The 27,647-nt window shown below is 41.0% G+C and overlaps 1 protein-coding gene and 1 pseudogene across 5 annotated transcripts in view; one reads left to right on the top strand and one right to left on the bottom strand.

Moving 5' to 3' along the window:
* The window catches only part of LOC148020951 (uncharacterized), a 72,990-nt gene that overhangs the window by 18,169 nt on the left and 27,174 nt on the right, over positions 1-27,647 (bottom strand). For 4 of the 5 annotated variants that reach the window (XM_087698776.1, XM_087698777.1, XM_087698779.1 and 1 more), the window contains 2 exons: positions 12,602-12,686; positions 7,005-7,102 (listed from right to left, as the gene is read on the bottom strand). In XM_087698776.1, the coding sequence (XP_087554902.1) occupies positions 7,005-7,102; positions 12,602-12,686 (183 nt within the window). The remainder of the gene's footprint in view (positions 1-7,004; positions 7,103-12,601; positions 12,687-27,647) is intronic. The other variant, XM_087698778.1, reaches the window with a different exon arrangement.
* LOC148020952 (uncharacterized) lies at positions 1,841-3,504 on the top strand (annotated as a pseudogene).

The raw sequence follows: 27,647 nt of genomic DNA, 5'->3' as shown, positions 1-27,647 counted from the left end.
TCTAAGGTAGACCAAACCCCTAACTCAACAGAAGTTAGCTAACTCTAGAACTAACTCTAAATGAGGTGAAACAACTTATTAACTTAGTGGTGTTCACACAACAAACTAACTGACTAAAACATTGGACATTCACATAGAATTGGAAAATTCTAACACCCCCTAGAGTGCCAATGTGATGGAAGTACATGAAAACCAATCACCAAAGGGTAGCAAGATTAAGGACTTTCGAAAAGCTTTGGTGAAAATGTCGGCAACGTTCTCCCGTGTAGGGATATACATCAAACCAATATCTCCTGAATAGCATCTCTCTTTGAGATAATGGTAATGTACCTCAATGTGTTTTGTGCAAGCATGAAATACAAGATTCCATGCCACTGCAATAGCACTCTAACTATCACAAAGAATGGGTGTAGGACCCTCCAAAGAAATCTATAGATCAGTCAACAATCTACGTAGCCATACACATTCAAGGCTACCATGTACTCAGCCTCACAAGACAAGGTAGCCACTATAGGTTGTTTCTTATTTAGCCATGAAATGCATAAACGGAACAAAAAGAAACAGTGTACACTAGTAGATTGGCTAGTGTCTAGCCCAATCTAAACCATTGTAAGCATGTAACTCACTTGAGATACTACAAACTCTATGTCGAGATATATGTTGCAAAGGTAAATTAGAGAGCCAACAGCCTAGCTGTAAATTGCAACATCAGATACCTCTTCACCATCATGCATGGACAGCTTGAGCCCTGGCTCCATAGAAGTGCACATAGGTTTGCAGTCTTACATATTAAACCTATGCAAAAGCTTATCCACATACTGCAATTGCGACATCATGATGCCATGCTGATCTTGGGTGAATTGAATCCCTAAATAGCAGTGTAAACTAACCATACTTGACATAGCAAAAGCGTGTTTCAATTCAGACTTGAAATCTACAATTTTATGCTCTTTTGGTTAGGAGAGCAACATGTCATCTACACAGGGTTGTCCACGTCCAACGGATGGGTCAACTTGTTTGACCCATCCGATATTGTCCGCCACGTCTGGTCCTGTCTGGACCCGTCCGGTCCTGCCGAGTCGCCCGACTGCGCCCTACCGACTGCGCCCTATCCGAGTCACGTGTCCCCACAGTACCCGAGTCCTGTACGCCTGGGCCCTGCAGCCAACAAACAGTCTTTTTTTTTACCATTTGCCCCCCAGCCTCATAACCCGTGGCCCATTTCTTTCTTTTCTTCTTTTCTTTCTTAAACCTTCTCTATTCTTCTTTTCTTTCTCTCTATTTTTTCTTTCTTTCTTATCTTTCTTTTCTTTCTCTCCATCTTTTCTCTCTCACACACAAAGACTCAAAAGAAAAGATTAAAGATTAAAGATTAAAGTTTTAAACTAAGTTGAAAAACTCTCTCTCCTTCCTTCTCCCTCTCTCATGATTCAAATTTGATCCATCTCTCTCTCTCATATACACACAATGGATTATGGCACAATGCAACCATCCTCTCCCATGGATGATGGGCCACCATTCAAATTTCAAAATTTGAAATCTCTCTCTCTTTGTTTTTGTGAAACCCTAAACCCCAAAGCACTCTTCCTTTCTATAAAAATCTCCCCTCCCCCACCATCTCATTCATCCTTTCAAGTTCTCTACCCCTCCTCCTCCTTTCAAGCTCTCCATCCTTCCTACTCTCCTCGAGTCCTCCCTTAACCTCTCAACCCTTCCAACCTCCTCCTCTATCAAGCTCTAGCCTCTCTCTACTCCCTCAAGCTCTCTACCCTTTCCACTCCTTTCTTCAATCATCTCACCCTCTACCCGTGACCTTCCAAGCACTCTCTATACATCATTAATGACACCCCCTCTCCATGAGGCCTTTCGTTTGCATTGTGCCTACTTCAAAAGAATGAAGGAGAAATCCAACACTTGCGAGTGGCAAGGCAAGTATTGCCCAAAGCTCCAAATCTCATCCGTCACTCACCTTCTCATCCACCTTACAAATTAGGAGGCAAGGCCACACCATGCCCAGATATTCCCAACAATGTCTATGAAGATTGTTGTTGGAAATACTTGCCATTGAAGCAACGCAAAGGCCTTTCAAGGGCAAGTGAGGAGGCGATCTCTCTCAATAATGAGATCTCGAATGCGGAAGACGATCCCTCTCCAACTGTCTCGGTTTCCTCCATTAATGGGGCCTCTTCTATCCCATCTAGAAAAAGCCATTCTAGTGGTGCACCTATGCCCAAGAGACAAGCCACTCTTGCTCAAGCGACGGGGCAAGTTTCTAGTCCTCGGTCCTTTCTCAAGGAGAGGCAAAGGCAAGCGGAAATAGAGATTGCATGCACCGTAATTGAGTGCAATCTCTCTTTCCATATTCTCAAAGTGGATCAATGGAAGCGGATGGTGAAAGCCATTGCTGTTGTTGGTCCATGTGAGGGATGATACGGTGTCACATACAATGACATGCGTACCAAGAAACTCGATGAGAAGAGAGAGAGGATTAATAAGTTCCTTGAGCTCGTACATGCCGATTGGGCAAAGTATGGATGCTCTATCCTATCCGATGGATGGAGTGACCGCCAAAAAAGAGGGATGATCAACATCCTCATCTCTTGCCCACTTGGCACATATTTCCTATGAGCAGTGGATGCGGGCACAAGGGGAAGGAGAATCACAAGCTCGTTCATGTATCGGCACATATGGCAAGCCATCATTGAGGTAATGCTTCTAAATCCATTATTTTGTAATCTCTCTTTTCTTTTAACCTCCCAAACTTATTCTAATTTCATCGTGTATAATCTTGTAGGTTGGGCCCCAAAATGTGGTGCAAGTTGTCACGGACAACACCTCGAATTGTGCATCCATGGAGCGGAAACTTAAGGCCGAGTTTCCATACGTAGTATGGGCACCATGTGCTACAAATTGTCCAGATCTTCTTTTGGAAGATATAGGCAAATTGAAGTGGGTGGCGAGGATTGTCAACGATGCTTATACAATCGTTGGCTTTGTCAACTTCTTGCAATTTATCGCTCATACTCGGACTTGGAGTTGAAGAAGCCCTCGAAGACTCGGTTTGCGATCATATGGCTTTTTTTCGAGTATCTCTATGATGTTCGCAATAAGCTACAAAAAATGATTGTGTCAAATGAGTTTAAGGAGTGGCTTGAAGGGAAGTCCACATCAAGCCAAGTGGAAACAAAGACCATTCAAAGATTTTGCTTAAAGGAGGAATTTTGGATGGATGTGAAAGGCATTGTCATTGTCGTCACTCCCATCTTCAAGATGTTTCGCATGACAGAGATGGAGGGGGCTACTATTGGCCTGCTCTATCATCTTATGGCGGATGCGATAGAGGAGATACAATCATCGACCATCTTGGATGGGGAGACCTCTTCTTTATGGTATTGTTTTTATTTCTTTTTTTCTCTATCATCTTATACCTATTGTAGTGATATCTTGGATACCACCCCTAAAAGAGATGATATTCTCTTTTTGACAAAGAAAAGATGGAAATGAATGAGGCACCCATATCTCTTTTTGATAAAGAAAAGATGGGAATGAATGAGGCGACCCATACATGGTTTTGCGGCACTCTTGTATCCCACCTTCAAAAAACCCTCTCTCTACATGGATACCAATGTCCTTGCCAATCATGATGCCTTTCTTCCAAAGGCTTTCGCAGAAGAGCACCATGGTGCCTTCCTCCAAGAGCTCATCAACCATAGTGATCAAAGGGGCACCGCTTTGGCATCTACCATTTGTTGGAAGCAGAAATCGTTGGTGAAGCCTCTTTTCTGTGGGAGTCATTTGGCTACCAATTGTCTCACCTCCAAAGAGTGGCCCTACGCATTCTTACACAGGTTTGAAAATCTCTTCTCTTTTCTCATTTAATTCTAGTTACAACTTACAACTTGCAAGTTTAAAGTTTAAACTTACTTTTTCTTCACATGGTTTAGGATTGTTCGTCGAGTACATGTGAGAGGAATTGATCCGTCTATTCTCTCATGCACACCAAAATTCGTAATAAGTTTAGCACGCGACAATCGGAGCAACTAAATTATTGTCGCTCCAATTTACGCATGCTATGCAACATGCATGAGATGTCTATGGCAAGACAAGTATCGTATATCCAATTTTTATACTTTTTAGTTCATAACTTTATTCATAGATTATGAAATATATTTAAAAAAGTTTCATTTGTTTAATTTGAGTTTTCCATTCTTTAAATGTATAGATAAATGTGGATTCACACGAGCTCTCCGTTAGCACACTTAAAAGTGTAACTCACAAGAGAGACTTGGAGGAGGAGCAAATCTTTAGGAAGCTTTACTTGGAGCTCGAGGAGATAGACCGACGGGTCTCTCGCACTTGAGCACGCCATGCCCGTGTTGTTATTCGCCCTCACGCCAGTAGCGATGGAGCTTTAACTTCAGCATCCCACATCAACTGCCCATGATACTTGTGGGACCCTTAGATACTACACAAGATATAGGAGTAGCTCGAGAATTACTCCTAGTTCGGCCCAGAAGGACATACCTATCACTACCTCTCACCTAGAGCTTAGAGAGCCCGAGTATGATGACGAGGGCAATGTCATTAGTGAGGGTGATTTTGTTAAGGAGACTGATGGCTCCTCAAGTAGTGACAAGGATACTTCCACCTTCGATAACGAGAATGATATGAGCACCTAGAGTAATCATATATCTTGATTCGGATTGAGCCATGAATGATGCCTTTTATCTCAGTCCATTTTTGTATACTTTTTGTATGAGATTGCACATCTGGCTCATAATAAAGTTGTTGGTTTCATTATTCATGCTACGCTCTTGAGCCTTGACTATTGAGTCTTGTTTTAGCTCTCTTTTGCACTTTTGACTTGCATCTCTAAGTTTATGTTTTAACTTTCAAGTCCAAACATTACGCATAGACTTAAAATTATATGTATTTTTTCTTTCCTTAGATGTAACATCGAACGTATGTCCAAGATTTATTAGTCCAATTAGTACCATACTAGCATCGAACTATACTAATCGGACACCATCAGATGTGACAACCTTGCATCTACATATAGAACGATAACTAGCATGCCCCCCTCTTCATTCTTAGTGTAGAGAGTAGATATAGTTAGACTATTTGTGAATCCAATGCTAGCCAAAGAAGTATCAACCTTAGCATACCATGCACAAGGAGATTGTTTTAAGCCATAAAGAGCTTTATGCAATTTGCAAACAAAGTGCTCTTTGCCTTTCACCACAAACGCTGGAGGTTGTGACACATAAACATCCTCATCTAGGTCACCATTCAAAAATGCAGTCTTAATGTCTAACTAATGTACCTTCCAATCACAATTTACAACTATAGCAATGACACACCTAATTGTACTCATACAGAATGTAGGATCAAATGTCTCCTCATAATTGACACCCTTCTTCTATGCATAGCCATTGGCTACCAAATGTATCTATAGTATCATCAGCCTTGCGCTTTAGTTTATAGACCCATTTGGTTCCAATGGCTTTCTTGCCAAGTGGCATCTCAACAAGTTTCCATGTATGATTCGTGGCAATAGAATCCAATGTTTCTTGCATGGCTTGTATCCAATGTATATCCTATTGGGCTTCTTGCAAGGAAGAAGGCTCATCACCATCTAACAAGGAGCTCATAAATGCATATTCATCACAAGAATCATCTACTTCCGAAAAATCAGGCAAATAAGCCCATTGTCATAGTTTGTAGTTACGAAGGACCACCATCTATATGCAAGGGTAATAAACATAGTAGGCAACATCAAAATCGTTTTTCAAAATGCAATCCTAAAACAACCAAAGTACAAAATAATCCCTATGACAACCCATTATACATCTTTCTGGAAAAAAGTATTGGTTAGGTTACACCTTAAATTGCAAAATTTTTACAAATGGGAGAGGAGACTAAGCTACCACATATCAATGGAAGAGCTAAGAGTGAGAGCTAGGAGGTATTAATCATACTCAGGATATAGTCAGTAACTAGTATGCCAACTCCTCTACTACAGAAAAACTCACAAAATGATATGTAACTAAGCAGGCAGGCAGGCAGTCAATCAGATATGTAGATATATAGGCAGTCAAAGTTCAAACAGATACGAAAATGGAAAGTCCAACCTCAAAACATTGAATCTAAAGTTCGACACTTAAAATTGAATTTAATTTGTGTCATAGCATGCAAGGCATTTTGTAATTCGTGAAGTGCCGAAACAAGAACCTTTCACCCTTTCATAAGAGTGAAGTTTGCTACCTCAAATACACACGTTGAACTATATTACAATCACAATACTCACATAAGCATGAGCTCCCAACTATAGAGCAAAAGAAGACATGTCCACTAAAAATTGCAAAGAGAAGTTAAGATGATGGAAATCATAAAGACCTAGCCCTTCCTTGGCTATGAGAAAATACTAATCTCTATCCTTTCTTTATCTACCAAGAACTCAAACTCTAAAAACATAGTAACCATGAAACATGTTTCACCAAGGTTGAAACATGAAGCACATTTCAGCATTTTGCCTATCCATTTCACTCCAATAAAAATGAACAATTTCTATTACAAATTTGCTGAATGCCTGCATTTTAAATGTTATTTTGCCGTTTCACGTGGCATTTCCCTTAGGACATGCCCAAGGGTGAAACATTTCAGGCTGAAACACAACGTTTCGGGAGTGAAACATTTCACGATCACCTTGCTCAAAAATCGTACTATGCAACAAGCTGCACAGCAAAAAAATACAAAAGCAAACACGAACAAAAGCAAAACCATATACATGTCAAAAAAATACTGCACTGTGCTTACTCAACAACAGCTTTCCAACACTACCTTATTTACAGTCACAGGTACTAAATAAGTGTGCACTCTTGAAACAACAAAGCAGTCTGAAAGAATTGATTATCTGCCACCTTCAGTTAGCATCATTAAAAGCCCTTTTCTTGAAGACAAAATAAAAGGAGATGCTAGAGGGCTGTAACAAAAATAGTGGTTACTTCTAACTGTGTCTTTGCCCCACTCTGAACAAGAATCTCTGCAACAGGGTCATGTCCTGCTTTCACAGCCTCTAGAAGAGGAGTCATCCCAAAACTATCTGCAACCAGCCACATAAAAAGGTGAATGCATGGCACAGAACATATTAACAGATTATGTAATGTTATGTTTGATAGCAGCACAAACACATAGTACTTGATAGCTTTTTTAATCTGTGAGAATGAGAAGATGTCAAAAAGTGTATTACATCTATGTGTTCTCACTGTTAAGGTTCAGGAAATTGTTGGGTCAATGCTCAGCCGCATGCACACACACATGCACACACACACACAATGAACAGTGAACAGCAAGAGAGCAGATTGGTGGAAGGTCCACTAATGTGAGAATGAGAGAATGAAGGTACAATCCCTAAGGTACTATAGTACCACACCCAAAGTGGGTGTTCACACAGGGAAAAATCCCTTCTTCAACTAGAAGGCGAAAAGTACCCATGGATAAGGGAGCATTTACACTAGAACAACAAAAGAACACAATAAGTGTAACAAAACCCCCTGGAAAATGATGTGACCATATACAAAGAATGGCAAATCAATCCCCAAATGGGGGTAAGCCTAAAGCCTTGTGGAAGGCTTCAAACTTTTCTCTTGAAAGAGCCTTCGTAAATACATCTGCCAAATTGTTTTGTGTAGGGACATAAACCAAGTTAATCTCCCCCGAATTGATCCTCTCTCTGACACAATGGCAATGCACCTCTATGTGCTTAGTGCAACTATGAAACATTGAGTTTCTTGCACTGAGATCAACAAATACGCATCTGAGCAATACACATTCCAATGTGGCTGCAAATGCTATCCTTTGTATGCAATCTCATCAACTAGATGTGGCCACTCTAGACTATCGTCTCACACTGAGATCAACCAATAGGCATCTAAGCAATACACATTCCAATGTAGATGTAAATGCTATCCTTTGTATTCAATCTCATAGCTAGATGTGGCCAGTCTAGATTATTTCTTGCTCAGCCAAGAGATGCATGAATCACCATGCATGAAACAAAAACAATTAACACTAGTGGATACTTGGATGTCAAAGCAACCAGCCCAATCACTATCTATGAATGCATGAAAGCAAAGAGAATTGGCTTTAGGATAGAGGAGGTCCAATGACTTGAGTGTCTTTGAGATATCGAAAAGCATATTTAATTGCTTCCCAATGCTTAGTATCAAGGTTGTGCATGAAGCATGTGAATTGAGAAACCCCTACGGACATGCTGGTCAAGGTTGTGCATAAAGTAAAGGGTTGGTATAAGCAATACCCTTTACTTTATGCACTAAAACCCATAAAAACGCATTTGACAACCTTATCTTGCAACTTAAATCTTCGTGGTTGTTGATGCACCAAAGCATATGTCAAACAGCCAAAGATGCACATGCTTGACACCACTAGCTTCCGGCCATTCCAAGCCTCATAAGGCATACATTCAGCCAATGCTTTTATGGAGTGCAATTAAGTACATTGAATGAATACAGGACAGCATCTAACCAAAATTTTGGGGGTAGCTTATTACAAGTTGGCATTATCGTTCCATCTCCATGATAAATCTATTTTTTCTTTCAACCACATCATTTTGCTAAGATATGTAAGGTGTAGTACATTGATGGTCAATAAAAGCATTGAATTCTTTCAACGTATATTTCTCTCATCAATCAATACGGAGAGTTACTAGCTTACATCCACTTGTATTATCAGCCATAGCCAAGAAATTTTTGAAATATGCAAACACCTCTGATATGTGCTTTAATGCATATAACCAACAATAGTGAGTCACGTCATCAATAAAGGTGACAAATTACAAGCATCCTTTAGTGGATGGGATACACATGGAACCACACATAGATCCATTTTTAGGAAAGGAGGCACAATGCATTTTCCCCAAAATGCAACTCTCATATACATCATTTACAAGTGCTTTCAATGAGAGAGATCTAGCACCACTTCCTTGCTTCTAAAACAAAGCAAGCTATACCATAATTAAGGCAACCAAACCATGCATGTCATCCATGACCTTGCTATCCATGGCTAATGCATCCTTTGATGCTCTGCTCTCGTACATGTCAATACTTGCGTACCCTACCCATGACCACAAGGTCTTCCCCATCAATCCAATTATGCATATTGCATCTATCCATGTGAAACTCAACCATGAATCCAACACATGCAATTGCTGAAATTGAAAGCAAGTTTGTTTTAATGCAAGGCACATATAATACATCTCTAAGCATGAAGGTTATCCCATTCACTAATAATAGTAGAAATATTCCCAATACCTTTTATCATATAGAAAGCATTATCTACACAAATGACTAATTCCCCCTTCAATGCATCTTGAAGGGAGACAAATAGCTCACTGATGAAAGCGATTTGCTTAGAAGCACCAATGTCAACATACCTGTATATCCTTGGCTTCCGAAAATAGATAAACATTGTCATGTGAAGGACCATAAGAGTATCGCACCACAAACGCATAAGATGGACATATGTCCAAGTAAACCATGCGTGCTATTGCACCTTTTCACATTGACTAAACATTCAACCACAATCGTGCTTAATTGCTTCCTCTTTTCGTTTGCCATGCATTCCTATATTCTTCAATAACATGTTGCTTTTGTTTGCAGTATCAGTTATTCTTCTTGTTCTCATCCTTCTTGTTACAAGAGTCAAAACATCTAGCACCATTTTCTTGCTTCTAAGACAAAGCAAGCTACCATAATTAAGGTGACCAAACCGAGTATGCCATAACTAAATGTCATCCCTAGCACCATTTTCTTGCTTCTAAGACAAAGGAAGCTACCATAATTAAGATGACCAAATGTAGCATGCCATGACTTGAAACATCCATAACCTTGCCATCCACAGCTAACATATCCTCCTATGCTCTCCTCTCACACATGTCAACTTAATAGAGACCATTGCATAGCGTGCCCGTAAACACAAGGTCTTCCTCAAAACCCATCACTACAATAATGCGCATTGCATCTATCCATGTGAATTTTAACCATGAACACATGCAATGGCTGAAACCGAAAGCAAGTTCTTTTTTATACTAGGGCCTAGGCACATACACTACATCTCTAAGCATAATGGTAGCCCCATTCACTCCACTAATAGGAATCTGTCCAATGCCTTTAATTATATAGAAAGCATTATTTGCACAAATGACTAATTTTTCCGTGCATCTTGAAGTGAGACAAACAGCTCACTGCAGAAAGTGATCTACTTAGAAGCACCACTATCAAAATACTATGTATCCTTGGCTTCCACAAACAAATAAGCATTGTGCATGTGAAGAAAAATCATAAGAGCATCTCACCACAAATGCATACAATGGACATATGTCCAAGCAGCCCAGGTGTGCTACTTCATCCTTCACATTGGCTGAACGTTCAGCCACAGCCATGCTTGATTGCTCCCTCTTTTTGCTTGCCATGCACTTCTTGCATTCTTCAATAACATGTCCCTTTTGTTCACAACATCACTTCTTAGTTTTATTATCCTTCTTGCTGCTATGAGAGTTGGAAGAAGGGGCTGCCTTGCCTTTGCCCTTAGAATTTGATTACTGTCATGTTTCCCTTTGCCTTTATGGCTAGCTACAAATGTGTGATTATCCATGACCATGCTCAAGCAATTAACCCAAGACTACTCTTCTTGTAATAGCAAAGAGACTTCCATTATCAAAATCAAAAGTGCATAAATCAGTATTATTTTTTGCAAAGAAAGAAAAAGTAGTAGCAATGTTCTCATATGGCTCCAACAAATCACGCAATACAATGGATATAAGCACTGCATTGATGATGAAACAGAAGAGAGTCATACACAAATTTTTGTCTACCAGTTGTTCACTTGTGAAAGAAAACATTTCACTATCCCACATTTCAAGTTGGTGAAGCACCCTTCAGTTTAAGGACGCAGGCCATCTCCTTTTTAAAAGAGATTCCCCATTGGGTCTAGCAATCTTTCAACATGTTAGAACGAATTCCGCTGGTAGAATGAGGAAGGGACACTAGAAGAGAAGAATGAGCATACACTAAAAAAGAACTTGATGATACAATGAATGATATACACAGTCATTAATTAACACAATTGACTGCTCATTTGCTAAGAGGGGATATTTTTCATACTGAGATGCAGAGCCCATAAATAGGTGTTAGTTTAGTATATATCACGGGCTTTAGGTACTGTGTTTAGCCTTCAATTGGGCACCAAATAAAGCTAGTCCATTTTAGAGTTTTTTCAATTGTCTTGTGTCTCATCCTGATGCTACTATATATGACTCGCTCCCCTCTCAGTTGTTGTATCACATCATCTTGCATCCTCAAAGAGAGGGAGCCTGCAGGCGCTGCTGCCAGTCATCCCTTTGCGTACTCTTCTAGTATTGTACTGCACATGATGTACTTCATCTTGCGGATTTCATTGTCAGTTCATTGTAAGTTTCTTGTGTCCATGTGTTCTTTCTCTTTTTCTTTCATGCTTCCGATCATTTGTGGTCACATAGTACTAGACAATCAGTGTTGCTGGTTTCCTGGTTTTGTGTGTTGTGACTGACAGTTTTCAGGTCCAAACCTCTGTATTCTCTGTATTCTCTGTTGCAACCTGTTTTCTCAGTATCCGGAGCTCTTTTCCCTGCTTTTTTTTCTCGCTGATTGGTCATTTGGGGCCTCATCGTGTCAACATAGCAGCACCAAATGTTGCCATATCAGATAAAGTGTAAGTGCAAGAATTCTAACATTTTTAAAGATTGTGGACACAATAGGGGGGGAGCTTTTCTAGGAGGAGGCAGCCTGAATCATGGTTTACCACCTTGAAATGTAAGACACATTTTAACACTGAAATGTACATTCTTTCAGAAGTGAGAAAGGCTAAACGATTGGAGAACATCTTCATTTTGTTTCTTTATCAAGTGAAGGACTGTTCACACTGTACAGCACACAAGCAACAGACTGTAGGTTGTAAACCCTCCTAAGTTATTAACACATTCATAGTGCAGTTACACAGGCAATCTAGGTGTAGCCTACCAGCAGTGTGGAGCAACCAGACAACAATCCAGCCAACAATAATGTAAGTAGAACAGGCAGCATACTAACATCACAGGTAATGTAATTGGGGGCATACTCAGTATCCCCATCATGCTGCAGTTTTCACAGGCATCATCCTCTGATTAAAGTGATCAAAATATGGGCTTTGGTTATTGTCAACATGTGGGACAACAGTTTGCCAAGCTACAGCAGTTGCATTCATACTTCTTGTTATGCTACACCTTTTGGAGGCAGTCAACCTCAGTTCATGTCTCTATGCCAATATTGCTTCGAACACAGTTTGCGTGTCGACATTGAATGAACACCATCATTTGCGCTCAATACATATTCTAGAGGTATGTATAAAATGTGTGAATGTATACAAGAGTAAGCATATGCACACATCAGCAGAGAGTGCCAGCAACAACTTAAGACCAGCACAACATCCCAAAGAAAACAGTTATATTCAAACTGCAAGTATTAGCAACACAAAACTTGCTGACAAATGGAGAAGGTATTAGATTCACTTGCTAAACCTTTTTTATTGACATCTGCACCCTCCCTTATAAGAAAGGAAACACAATCAGTGTGGCCTTTGGCTGCAGCTAGGTGCTGCAAAAAACAAGACAAAATATGCAATAAGTACTATAGATTGATGTACAACAAAATAAACCTACAAAAAAGTATTCAATTCTTCGCACTGAAAATAAACAAATGACAATGTGAAAATGGTGACACACTGCACAGCATGCACTGAAGAAAATATGACAAATGTAACAGGCGTCAAATACTCAAAAGCACTTCAACTCCTCTCTTGCTCAGGCTGAGTCAAGCCTAAACCAAGTATAAACCTTGTAAAAGACCATGACTGAATAGCTAAGAAAAATTGGATAGAACTAACATAATTTACTATACTGTACAAAGATGAAAGTCCTTTTTCAACAAATCATGTGACTTATTACCTTTTCATGAAGATGTAAAGCATGAGAGCTCTAGCATTATGGTTTCCAAGCTCTTGGAACAAGTCAAGGAACTGACCCCAAATAATTCAAGATCCTCTAGGGTGCATTAGAAATGAGGGAGAAAGCTTAGCTCAAGAAAGTAAAAATGAAGCTGTTAAGCACTTTTTCCCAAAGTGCTGGATTCGGACATGTTGGTAAGCCATCAGTTGTCACTTCTAGAATGTGACATAACACACTTGTGTGAAACAGCTTCCATCTAAGGCTATTAACTTATGCAAATTCAAACCAGTTGAATTAAAAGGGAGAAAATAGGGTTCCCAACTAGTGTCTATCCTCTGATAGTGTGGTTTGATAAATCCATAAAAGCAAAACTTTTGCAAAAGCAGCTTGCACATCACATGGAGCCTACTACTAGCTGAACATGTGTACACCATCTCCTAGTGGTGACCCCTATCATTAGGTTAATGGGGGATATTATGAAGCTCTGACACTTTTAGTTCATCTGTGGTCAGTTTGGTCATTTAGTCTGTTGCAGCCAGATGTGTTGTGCTTTGACACTTTTACATCTACCCACACATTAGTCTGCATTTAGGATTTTCCCCTAATGCTTTCTCTCTTCTTGCCTTTTCACCTAGACACCACACAGTGGGTTGTGGTTTTGTTCCCCTCTTCCTGAAACACCCTCACTATCGCTATATGCAATAGTATGTGTATGGGCTTTCACTGTATCAGCCTTGTTCATCATCAATGAGTTCTTCATCACCTTCATATTTGATGTTCAACATTCTGGTCTTCTATTCAAGTGTTCCTTTGTCCATTGCCATTCTAACACCTATATTAGATACATAGTTGCTTGGAGTTTCAGAAATGGCAAAACAAAAATGCATTTCGGAGTTGTGAAACAAAATTTTGGCCCAAGGCCAACATTGCAAAACAAGGAAGCGGATTTTATGTCTATTTCTAAGAATATTTCATATTATATGATTCTACCAAAGTCCATAAAATCACAAGCCATGAGTTTCAAAAACTTTCAAGATTAGGATTTAGAACTCAACACTACAATATGCCGTGAGTGATGATGTCAACAATGAACAGTCACAGACTCATATTTTCATATATGTCATATGGACTCAAAAAGGAGAGCACTTATTAAACAGTGACACAAAAAATAAATATATGCAACATCATCCAAATATCAATGATCCGCTATTGTCAAAATGATCATGATTTGATTCTCAAATCTATCTAATATGAATCATGATGGATCCACTATCATCTATTATCTAAAGAGTATACTACAGAATATATTGTCAAAATGATCATGATCTTGATTCTCAAATCTATCTAATATGAATCATAATGTATCCACTATCATCTATGATCTAAAGAGTCACTCCGCATCATCCAAATTTGAGCAAAAACAACTACAAATTTGAGGGAAAGCAACTTTAAATAGTATGGATAGGAAGGGAAAAGGATAAGGCAGTGTAAGGATAAGAGATTTGGGGTTTAGGGCTATAGATAGCGGGGGGAAGCGAGCAGCAGTAGCAACTAAGGAGAGCAAGCAGCAATAAAAGAGGGCAGAGAGTAGAGAAAAACAGGTGCAAATTGCACCCAAGAAGGCAAAATGATCAAAATGACCCGAAACTACGGATTTTCTTGTTAGCAATCATGTGCATCTTTTGTGGTCGTCTCTTGCCGGTGAGCCTCGGTTTGAGTCACACGAGGACATTGGAAGCTCTGAAATTGTATTTGTCTATCATCTTATGTGTTTTTTAGATGGAGGGCACTGGCTGTCCTAGACGCCCTATTTTGGGTCTGGCCACTTTTGGCCCCAATTTGCCTATACATAGGCGGTCTACGCTCCCGCTCTCATTATCCATCATTGATATTTCGAGATCAGCCAACCCTCTATGAAGAAATACCCTAATACAAAACACAAATAACACCGTACGACAAAGCACTGACTAATAGAAAAACACAATTAGGGTTAGGGTAACTCAAAGACAATGAACACAGAGAATGAATGAAATGATATGACTATTGAATATACAATGCTCATGTGCAAACACACTATGTATGGAACGAATCCTGTACCTCGAACTCTTGTATCTCAAGGATCAGGGCAAGAGTAATGAGCTAGATAGTGTGTTGTACTCCGAACGGATCCTGAATCACAGCAAGGTAGCCTCCGAATATCGAACACCAACAAACGTAGCTGGGGAAGGCTGGATCTGATGCAGAGGGCAATGCAAGAGAGAGAAATACTAAAAACGCTAACTTCAAGAGAGAGAAAACAGCAAACGCAGGCTGCATGAGAGAGAAATACTAAAAACGCAAGAAAAACAAGCAACAGGAATCAACATGCTGAAATCAGCTCCGAACAATGTGTGGTAGGCTGGAAACAAGCACTAGATTGTTGTAGACAACAATTGCCAACTTAGACCGTGATGTCCGCCGCATCCGAGGTGTGGGCAACAAGCTGAAATACCTGAAATCTACAAAAACGAGATTAAGGCTGAATGGAGGGCAGCATACCTATTTATAGAAAGTCTGGGCTCTCCCAAGTGGGTTTGTGCTTATGAGATACACAGTCTAGACACTCTCTAGGAACGCATTTCTTTTTAAATAAACAAGGTTTCTTCCTTAATTAAGTATGTTTTGGAGCTCTTTAAGTGAGGCTAATGCATTTTTAGCTCAACACCCAATCTCAAGCCCAACAACAGTGCCACGAGAAGTAGGCCAACCAAGCCTTTTTTTTCTTTATCTTTTACCCCAAGATGTCCCACCCCAAAGCAGCTAGAGCATCAGACGAAGGGTGTACATCAGCTGCCCAATGGTCTACTAAGACTACAGAGGCAATGGTTATCTTACCACCAAGGGAGCCCAAGTGATCACCCCAGAGAGGCCAAGGCATTGGACAAAGGGTGCACATCAACTGCCCAATGGCTTACCAAGTCCTGCAAAGGCGGATGGAATTAACTATGGACTTTTTTTTTCTTCTTTTTCTTTTTTGAGGGCTTGGTAGTTTTGATAGATTTAACATTAAGTAAGGGTTTCAAATCAATTTTCGTCCTATTGAGTATCCGTGCCCCAAACAGGAGAGTGATATGGGATAGTCAAACCCAAGACCTACCATTACTAGGTGTTGTTGAATAAGAAAAATGACTAAGGTGAGCGTGGCATAAATATAGCAAAGGTATCGAGCAAGCAAGACGAGCAAAGCAAGCAAGCAAGCTAGGAAGAATTGCCTTGGAGACTACCATATATAAGGCCACAAATTCTGTGGATCCAGAATCGACCACTCCAAAAGACCAAAAAGGGATAAATACGCACAGATGCATGTTTACATGAACATAATGCTAATGCAAAGGCAGATGCAAGATGTCATGCTCACACAAAATGCAATGCAATAGTGCCACTTGGACAGTGCCCTCGCAGGGAAATTATTCATTTATCCAAGTACCCTTTTACAATCATGTCATCCTGAGAGTACGGATGAAGTTACAAATGTCCATAAGTGTAATACAAAAGAATGAATGAATGAATGAATGTCTAAAAACTGTAAATATCATCACTGTCACTATCAAGAAAAGTAGCCGTCCCCTCTCAAACTGCAAGGGAAAGCAAGAGGAAAGCACCCTTTCCCCATCAATCTGGAGAAGTAGGAGAGGGTGTACCCAAGCCAATCCTGTGTTCTGCAAAGTCGTCTAATGAATACATAAACTCTAGACGGATAGTACCTAGCTCAACCTGCTCTCTAGAAAAGTCAAAGTGAACTACCACATGCAAATGGGAACCGTGCCCAAGGTGAAGAGGTAGCCGCCATGGGAACATCAAGTGTCACGATCTCTTGTTCAATCAAAATCAATGTACCCCTGCAAATATAAACTAGAACCATAAGTGAGACCGTAAAAATAAGTACACCATAAACAACGCAACACATGAAGACATGCAATTTAATGTGACATCCTAGGTGCTGTGAAATACTAACTGACAAAGCTAGCTACGTAAGCTAAGTCTGGCCTAGTATAAATTAAACAAAGAAGTTTTCCTATAACAAACCTATAGGTATGCACATTGAAAAGCTGACCTAGGGTATCCTTTGACAAGTGGACAACAGAATCGAGAGACGTGGCCATTGGCCATGTCTGATCCATAGTAAACTGTTCAACGAGCTCAAGTGTGTATTTTTGCTATGATATAAAATACAACCCCCAAATCGAATTACCTCCATTCCCAAGAAATAAGACAACAAAATCGAGGCCTGTTATCTCAAATATAGCACTAAGCTTTGCCTTGATTTCCGCTATGGCCAGCAAAATCTGAGCCTGTGATGAGTAAGTCATCAACATATAGCAAGATATAGCTAGTCCCCCTCTACAATAGATCGAACATATAAGTTTACGTGATAAGGGATAGAATGGTATCCGTGAGTCTGTAAGAACTCGTCCATCCTATGAAACCAAGACTATGGTGCTTGCTTCAGCCCGTAAAGAGCTTTCTATAAGCAGAATACCTTATCCCTCGGATTCGCAGAAGGAAATCCTGGTGGCTGCTCCACATAGACTTACTTCTCCAAATAACCATTCAGGAAGGTACTCTTAGCATCCATCTGATGTATCGGTCAACCATAGTCAGTGGCTAGTGCAAGTAATGACCGAAAAGATGTCAACTGTACAGTAGATGCGAAGGTCCCTTCATAATCAACACCATACTTGTCGAAACCCTTACACAACAAGGCAACCCTTGTACATGTCTAAAGTTCTATCAATCTTTAGCTTAGTCTTAAAAAACTACTTCATCCCGATGACCTTTTTGTGGCTCGAACGATCCACCAATGTCCAAGTCTCATTTCCGTCAATATTCTCTGGCTTTTTCTCCATGGCATCTCGCCATTGAGGATATTGAAGAGTCTCTTGCCATGTATCCGACTCAGAATGCGCTATGTAATCAATTGTAAACAACGACACAAATGATGTCTGAGATGCAAGCCGAACAGATCTTCTAAGTCCTTGCGAAGTGGAATCTAGCAGTAAGATCCTTGAATCCCGTATGGTCTACTCGTACTAGCAAGATAATGGATCTCGCGGAAGGGGCCTGGCAACTGGCAATTAAAGAATCCACAGATAGATTAGAAGCGGATAGTAGACCAAGCTCAATAGGCACGATCTCCAATGATATGGAAGGAGAAATCGAATCAAAATCTCATACAGAGGATTGCAAGATATCCCTCTCGCCAAAGATGATGTCCCTCCTAGCGTTCACCTTGCTCACTCGAGGATCGAACAGATAGAAGGCTTTCGATCGGAGGAATATTTGACAAAGATAAAGAGATCAACTCAAGGAGTGAGCTTTTCTATTTATCATTAGACGTGTGTGTGTGTGTGTGTATGCACGACACCCAAAGACTTTGAAGTGGGATATGACAGGCCGAGAGCCAAAGAATGTCTCGTACAAGGTCTTCTGAGGAAGAGCCACAGTCGAGCAAGTTGAGGATGTACACCACACTATTAGCAACCTCAACCCAAAGACGCTCAGGAAGCTCTGTTGCAAACAGCATAGAGCGTGCCATTTCCATGACTGTCCAGTTCCAACACTCTACAACTCCATTCTGAGAGGGAAGGTTGATAAAGATGAGCTGGCGAGAGATACCATGTTGTTGTAGAAACAACATAGAGCGTGCCATTTCCATGACTGTCCTGTTCTGACGCTCTATGACTCCATTCTGAGAGGGGAAGTTGATAGAGGTGAGTTCACGAGAGATACCATGTTATTGTAGAAACTCGGAAAACTTGTGGGAGATAAACTCACCACTGCTATCACTCCTCATGCAACCAACACAACGACCCATCTGGGTATGAACCAACAATACCCATGCATAGAAATATGTGAAAGCATCGAGCTTATCCTTGAGGAAGTACACCCACATGTATCTCGAAGAATCATCCACGATCAAAAAAAAGTACAACGCACCGTTCAAGGCAACAATGGATGCGGGCCCACAAAGATCAACATGAATCAATCTAAGAGGCGCCTCAGCTCTATGTGTAGACTGCTAAGGAAATGGGGTATGGTGTTGCTTCCTGAGCTGACATCCTTTACAGACATCTCGAGCTAGCTTCAACCGAGAAAGGCCCTCAATCATCTCATGGCGAGACAACTCATAAAGAAAGTCATAGCAAAGGTGCCCTAGGCGGAAATGTCAAAGATACTCATTGTTGGTAGGCTCTCGAGATGTGCCTAATGCATGGAAGCTATGAAACACGGAACCCTCAGCCGTCAACCCGGTAAGAAAATGGGTCATGTGGTATAGGCCATTAGGCTATGCCTCACCACGGGCAATCACTAAACCAGTCTGAGAGTCTAAGGACCTCGATTGTGGTCGTTGTAAAGAAAATTGCTCGTTCCAACCGGCGAAGCTACTGAACAGATAACAAGTTCACCCCAAGCTAAGGGACATTGTATACATTATCCAGCGAAGCCAAATCCAAACCCTTGTTAGTGGCAAAATTATCGCAACCTTGACCCTGGATCTTGACCCAGGAGTTGTTTCCTACACAAACCCGCCCGACTGCAAGGGCTCAAGTACAAAGATGTCCTCTATAAAAGTCATGTGATATATAGCTTCACTGTCCACAATCCAAGCATGTATTGATGCACTCGACTTGTTGGGTGTAAAGTCCCTTCGTCTCCGTGTAAATAACCTTACGTATGTGAACACACCCTTATTGTACCTTGTACCCTAATATATAAATATATTCTTTTATTCTTTCTGTACCATCACAAAATGGTACACCTATCTCTGCATTCACTCCCTCTAACCCTCAACTCTGCTCTGCAGCTCACGCCTTGATCTCGCACTCCATTGCGCGCTCTTCCCTTCAAAGTGGTATCAGAGCTAGGTTATAGCGCTCGCTCTTCCCAAGAGTATTAGTTCGTAGGATTGACAACAGTCTACAAACATCACTCGACAAGTGAGGCAAACCAAGACAGAGTGCAGCAGACGAAGTTGAGAAGTAAGGTGACTAGGCACAGGTCACGTGCATTCAACCAACACAAGACGCGTGCATCCGTTGCACCAGCGTACGACCAGACGGAGTTGAAAAGTAAAAGCGACCAGATCGACTAGAAGACCAAGGGACGCCAAGGAGCGTGCGACAAGACTAGCGGGACCAATGGGCGCCAATGATCGTGCAACCTGAACAGACAGCCGCAACCTTCGTGACTGACAGGGCAGCAGACAGACGCAACCTGCGTGACGGGCAGAAGGACAAGCATGAGTCAGGACGTGACTGGCCAGTCAACGAACCTCGTCAAGTCATTTTTCCTTAAGGTCACAAATTCATTTTTCTTCAAAATTCTTCTTGAATTTTCCCTTGGTATGACGAGGGTTCACGCGCATAAGCACAAAGTTGAGATTTGTACATATTTATGCCCAAAAACTTGGGGCTTTTCTAATCGAGTGCTGCTCATGCAAAATTGAGGCATCTACGTCCGAAATTGCAAACATTGTGCGCGTTTGAATTGGGAATTTTTCCAAATTTACTGAAATTTTGCTCATTTGAGTGAAATTTCTCAACATTGGACCCATGAAATTTAAGGCTTTTGCTGTATTGGTGAAATTTTGTTCAACTGAGTCAAATTGGCTGACATTGGTGCACAATTGGACTCAAGAATTTTGGGGCTTTTGCAAAATTTTGTGAAATTTTGCTAATTTTGCCCGTTTTATGCTTTCAGGGGCATGTATTAATGCAATTGGGGCAGATCGGTCGGTGAAATTTTGGGGCTTTTGCTGAAATTTGTGGATTTTCGCAAAGTTAATGCGTGAAATGCACTTTGGGAATATTGCTGAAGCAATCTTGTGGTTATAAGCAGAGTGATTTGAGCATTTTTTATCTCCACCTTGTGCAATTTTGGAGAAATTGCAGAGATTTCTTCGTATTTTGTGCATCACAAGATGATACAATCACATACGTATGTAATACACATGTTGGACAGCTCCCATTGAGTTGATGTATTGCTGATTATTCATGTTGCAACAGTCTTAGTGATCATTTGCAGATCTGGGATTGGTGCACATGTATTTTTGGTGATATTGCTAAAGTGGGAGTTACCTAGCAGTGATGCATGCATTTAATGTATGCTGAAATTGCAGTCATACTGCTGAAAGGCATTCATTCTACTGCTGTACATGTACTTGGACTGAATCTTGCTATTATTTGCTGAAAAATTTGGCTGAAATCAGCTGAATATTCAGCTCATTTTTTGCTGTCATAAATTGCAGCATTGAATTTCTGGTTTGTTGCTGAAAAATGGCTGCAAATGCTTCTAGCAGCAGAGACACTAAAATCCCTCTTTGAAATCAAGAGGTTTGATGGCACTGGCTTTGACTTGTGGAAGGATAGGATGCAAGGCATTTTGTTTCTCAAGGACTGTGAAGATGCTCTCTTGGAGATTAAGCCTACAGCTATGACAAATGTGGATTGGGCTAGACTTAATAAGAAGGTCATTGCATACATTAAGATGGCAGTGTTTGATGATGTACTTACAGACATCAAGTGTCTTGATACAGGTTATGCTATATGGAAAAAGCTTAAGGGCACTTATGAAAATACAACTCCTGTGAATCAAGTGCATCTTGTGCGTAAACTTGTAAACATCGAGTTGGATGAGTCTAAGCCAGCATCTGAGCATTTGAGTGCTTTCACAGGGGGTTTTGAGTCAGTTGCAGAACTCTAGTTTGGCGGCTTTTGATGATAAATTGAAAGCTATTTTCTTATTGATAACTTTGCCTGACAACTGGGAATCTTTGGTTGTGTCACTTAGCAACAATCCTGCTTTGACTTTTGATGGTGTAAGAGATTCAATCCTTAATGAAGAAATCAAAAGAAAGTCTGGTGATGAAAGCAGTGGTGAAAGCAATGGCTCAGCTTACCATGTGAGAGACAGGTCTGAAAAGAGGGGTAATGCAGCCAGTAAAGGGAAAAGCAGAAGCAAAAGCAAGGGCAAATAGTAGGATGTCACATGCTATCAGTGTGGGCGTAAAGGGCATAAAAAGCCCAATTGCCGATACTTCAGGAAAAAGTAAGAAAGAAAGAAACAGCAGGGTAAGAAAAAGAATGATGATAAGAAAGATGATGACATCTCTTCCTCAAAAGAAGTTTCAAAGGCAAATGTTGCATCTAGTGTGGTGATTGAAGAGCTTTTTGACACTGAAGAGATACTTGTTATAGCCTCGTGTAATGATGCAAATATTATGGCAACAGCAAGTAATATGCACATCACCAAAAAGAAGGTAATTAATGCCTTACTTTCAGCTCATGATGGGCTGTCACAATCATGGATAGTGGACAACGGTGCCTCTTTTCATGTTACCCCCTCTTTGGAGTCATTTTCTGAATACATTGCACGTTGCCTAGGCAAGGTTTACTTGGATAATAACTACGCATGTGAGATAGAGGGTGTTGGCACCATTCACTTGGCTCTTGAAAATGGCCAAGAGCTGATTTTGCAAGATGTTAGATTTGTACCTGGCATAAAGAAAAGTCTACAATCAGTTGGGTAGCTTGATGCTAAAGGGTACTTTACTACCTTTGGTGGTGGATCTTGAAAGGTCCATAAGGGCTCTATGCTAATTGTTAAAGGCAACAAAAGGAAGACTTTATATTACTTGCATTGTAAAGCATTAACTGGCAAGTTCTTGGCTGTGGCTGAAGTCCATTCACAGATGGAGCTTTGGCACAAAAGACTTGGTCATATGAGCCAGAAAGGCCTTTAGGTTCTCTCCTCTTTAGGAAAATTTGATGTAAACGGCTCTGGTCTCGAATTTTGTAATGATTGCTTATATGGAAAACAAGTGAAATCTCCTTATTACTTTGGTGTCGTTAAGAAGTCTAATGCTCTTGACTTAGTACACTCTGATATGTACACTATGCATGTTAATTCGTATGAGAGTGCACGCTACTTTGTTACTTTAATTGATGATTTCAGTAGAAAGTCATGGGTGTATGTACTTAGAAGCAAAAAGGAAGTGTTGGATGCCTTTAAAATTTTTCATGCTTTTGTTACCACACAGAAAGGACTTAAGTTGAAAGCCATAAGAACAAATAATGGGGGTGAGTATGTCTCAAATGAATTTAACAAATTTTGTGAGATGCATGGCATTAAGAGGGAGTTGACAGCCCCTTATAATCCTGCATCAAATGGCGTGGCTGAAAGATTTAATCGCACACTTTGTGAGAGAGTCAGATGCATGCTGTCCACAACTAATCTCCCACAACAGTTTTGGGGAGAGGCTCTTAAAACTGCAGTTCATGTATGCAATCGCTCTCCCAATCGTGCATTGGAAAATGGCATTCCTGAAGAGGTTTGGTCTGGCAAACCTGCTTCATATGACCATTCACGTATCTTTGGTTATGATGCTTTGTGTATGTACCTGTAGAACAAAGGACCAAACTAGACACGAAATCTATCAAGGGCATCTTCATGGGATATGGAGATGAGGGAGAGATGGGTTATAGAGTTTGGCTTCCTCAGGGTAGAAAGATAGTACGCAGCCGAGATGTAGTATTTAATGAGGCAAAGTTGTTGAAAAATACTACACATGGTGATCTTGTACCTGTAGAACAAAGGACCAAACTAGACACGAAATCTATCAAGGGCATCTTCATGGGATATGGAGATGAGGGAGAGATGGGTTATAGAGTTTGCCATGATGGCAAGAAGATAGTACACAGCCGAGACGTAGTATTTAATGAGGTAAAGTTGCTGAAAAATACTACACATGGTGATCTTGACAAAAAGAAGGTAAATTTCAGCATGAATCGCCAGTCATTTAGCAGCCATTAGCTGAAAATTCTGTCCCTTTTGATGCTGAAAATGAGCAACAACCTATTGTGCTACAGCCAGAAGATCGTGGACAGCAAATAGATGCATAGGATGAAATAGGACAGCAAGAAGAGCATGCTTAAAACAGATCACAGCAGCAAGAAAATGCTAAAAATCAGCCACCTGGTGATGGTGTGTGCACATTCCTCAAGATGTAGGCCCACTGCCTGACAATACAGATCATTGGGTAAGAAGGTATACACATGTCAGAAGGCAGTCGCAAAGGTTTCAGCCATCTTTGGATTACATTTTGCTGGCTGATGAGGGTGAGCCTCTAACATTTAAACAGGCACAATCATGTGAAAACAAGAGAAAGTGGGAGCTTGCTATGCAAGAAGAGATGAAGTCTCTATATGCAAATAACGCATGGGAGCTTGTACCTTTGCCCAAGGATAGGAAACCTATTCCTAATAAATGGGTTTACAAAGTGAAATGTATTGATGGGAAGCCAAAGTACAGGGCACGACTGGTTGCTAAGGGCTATACACAGAAGGAAGGCATAGACTTCCAAGAAGTCTTTTCACCAGTGGTAAAGATGACTACGCTCCGTGTTTTGTTTGCTCTCACTGCATCCTTGGATTTAGAGTTGGATCAGATGGATGTGAAGACTGTTTTTCTTCATGGTGACTTGGATGAAGAGCTATACATGAAGCAGCCAGAAGGATTTGTTATTCCAAGGAAAAGACCATTTGGTTTATAAGCTGAAACGCAGCTTAAATGGGATGAAACAAGCTCCTAGACAATGGTACAAAAAATTTGATACCTTTATGCTCAACCATGGATTTAAACGCAGTCATGCAGATCACTGTTTATACACTAAAAAGACTAATGATGGAAGTTGTGCTGGTTTTATATATAGATGACATGCTGATTGTAGGACAGCATAAGAGTATTTTGAATGCTCTTAAAAGGCAATTGAGTTTAACCTTCTCTATGAAAGATTTGGGAGCACCTGAACACATTTTGGACATACGCATTAAAAGAGACAAAAAGCAATGTTTGTTGTTTCTCTCACAAGACAAGTACATTAGCAAAGTACTTGATAGGTTTAATATGCTTGATGCTAAGCCTCTTGGTGTGCCTTTACCACCACATACAAAGCTTAGCAAAGCTGATTGCCCTAAGGATGATGCAACTGCTAGTGCCATGAAGGGTATGCCTTATGCATTAGCTTGTGGATCTTTGATGTATGCCATGGTTGCAACTCGCCCTGACATTGCTCATGCAGTGGGATTTATTAGTAGATTCATGTCTAACCCTGGCAAACCACATTGGAAAGCAGTGAAATGCATCTTCAAATATTTGAAAGGTAGACAAGAAAAATGTATATGCTATGGAAAGGATACACTAGAGTTGCAAGGATTTTGTGATTCAGACATGGCAGGAGATCTTGACACTAAAAAATCTACTAGTGGGTATGTTTTTACTTTGGCTGGTGGAGCTATCTCTTGGTGTTCAAGATTGCAGAAAATTGTGGCACTGAGTACTACAGAGGCTGAATATATTTCAGCCACCGAAGCTTGTAAGGAAGCTATTTGGCTTGGTCGTCTGGTCAAGGATTTTGGTCTTTCTTCACATACTCCGGTGCTTGGTTGTGATAGCCAAAGTGAAATATGTCTGGCTAAGAATGCCATGTTCCATGCACGTACCAAATGTTAAGAAGACTGCTAGGGTTTGCACTAAGGACACAAAAAGTGTATGACCACAACAGAAACACAAAGACACAAACACAGACACAGAGGGCAAAACTCAAACCCTAAACGCAAAACTCAAAACTCAAACACAAACAGAAGAAGGGAGAGAGAGAACACAACTCTGAAGTGAATGAATGCTGTAAATGAATGTAAGAGTGTACAGTGTGCTCAAGGGCAGAGCAATGTCGGAGTGTGACGTCTACCGAAGACGGATCCCAAGTCTGTGAACACCAGTCGGAGTGTAGGAGTGCTGAATAGTGAATGGCAGCACGCTGGTCACCAAAATGCAACAGTCTGAAGGCTGGAAACTGGTAAACGCAGCAATGTACCACCAATCGGGGCCTGGAAACTGTGCACAGTCTGCTGTAAACAGCAGGCTGAAACAGTGTCTGAGAGTGTCAGGGCCTGCAATGCTGAAAACACAAGCTGGCTGACCCTAGAGATGATGGACAGCAGGCTGAACAGCAGTCTGGGACAGTTTGGAGCAGTCGCCAGCAGCTGAGAGCTGTCACCTACAGCAATGGACAAGCTGAAGATGATGTGGCTGCAGTCGATGATGGCTGGACAGTAGATGGAGACGGGCTGCAGGCTGAAAACTGGGCGCCAACAGTAGCAGAGGGTATCCTGGCTGGTGTAACTTGCAAAACAAGGATGATTGCTGAATGGGGGCAGCTTGTCTATTTATAGATGTGGAAGGGCGCCCCAAAAATTAGGGTTTCTACTAAATTTTCTCGAACCGCTCCCCATTTTAGGGTTTCCACTGAATTCTCTCGAACCGCTCCCCGTTTTAGGGTTTTACTCTAAAATAGCATTTTTAGTGTGTTTTGGGGCTGTTTAAGAGGCTAATCAGCAAGTAATACATACTTTAGCTCAACACCAAACACAAAGATGTTCGGTATCACTTTATTCAACAGGTCCTAGATGATGATCTTGTCACACTGACTAAGGTCAAAACCCAAGATAACCCTGCAGATGTTTACACTAAGTGTCTTGCAAAGGCTCAGCATAAGCATTGCATTCGTTTAGTGGGAGTTGGTTAGCTTAAAGGTACCACTTCGGGCCTTTAAGTGGGAGGTTGTTGGGTGTAAAAACCCTTCGTCTCCGTGTAAATAGTCTTACGAGTGTGAACACACCCTTATTGTACCTTGTACCCTAACATATAAATACATTCTTTTATTCTTTGTGTACCATCATGAAATGGTATACCTATCTCTGCGTTCACTCCCTCTAACTCTCAACTTTGCTCTGCAACTCACGCCTTGATCTCGCACTCCATTGGGCACTCTCCCCTTCACAACTGTGACGAGTGGGCCTCTGCAGCAACCTCATCAGGAGGCAACTCACAGATGTGCACGAAAGTCGCATCGAATATCTCTACGGAGACAATGTGGGCCTCAACAGACCAATCAAACAAGCCCACTGGAGTTGAGAATATTGTCGATTGAGATGGTTGACGCATGTGGCAATGTGAATCTGACCTTTCCACTACCCCTTCCCATCACCCTACCTCCCCTAATGGAGGTTACCCAACTAAGGAGCGGGAATCTGTGACTTGGGTTTTGGTGTTGTGTCTCTCGCCTTTAAGCCATGCATCACCTTGCCAATAGCAGAGGCATTCCTAGCCTTCTGTGAGCGGACAACCTCGTATGGAGCAAGTGCGGGATCAGATTGGGGTTCCAAACCCTGCACAAGATCCCATAGGTTCTGTGAGTCAAGGACATGTCTCATCAAGTTCCACCAAGTTGTAAACGAGTCTTGTCATTGAATGCATACTTGGCGAAAGATGAGATAAAACCATGAAATGTCGGGAATGTGGGGTAAGATAGAGGAGAATAAGATGGTGGTGGTGGTGGTGGAGATGTCACACACAAGCAAACACAGCCAAGAAAGGCTGGATTTGATGCAGAGGGCAATGCAAGAGAGAGAAATACTAAAAACGCTGACTACAGGAGAGAGAAACCGAAAACGCAGGTTGCATGAGAGAGAAACAAAAAACGCACAAAAAACCAGCAACAGCAGTCAACATG

The sequence above is a fragment of the Lygodium microphyllum genome, chromosome 18, assembly GCF_053477565.2.
Source record: "Lygodium microphyllum isolate KBCC chromosome 18, Lygodium_microphyllum_v1.1.10, whole genome shotgun sequence".
Classification (NCBI taxonomy): Eukaryota; Viridiplantae; Streptophyta; class Polypodiopsida; order Schizaeales; family Lygodiaceae; genus Lygodium; species Lygodium microphyllum.
This window is presented reverse-complemented; position numbering and strand designations above follow the sequence as displayed.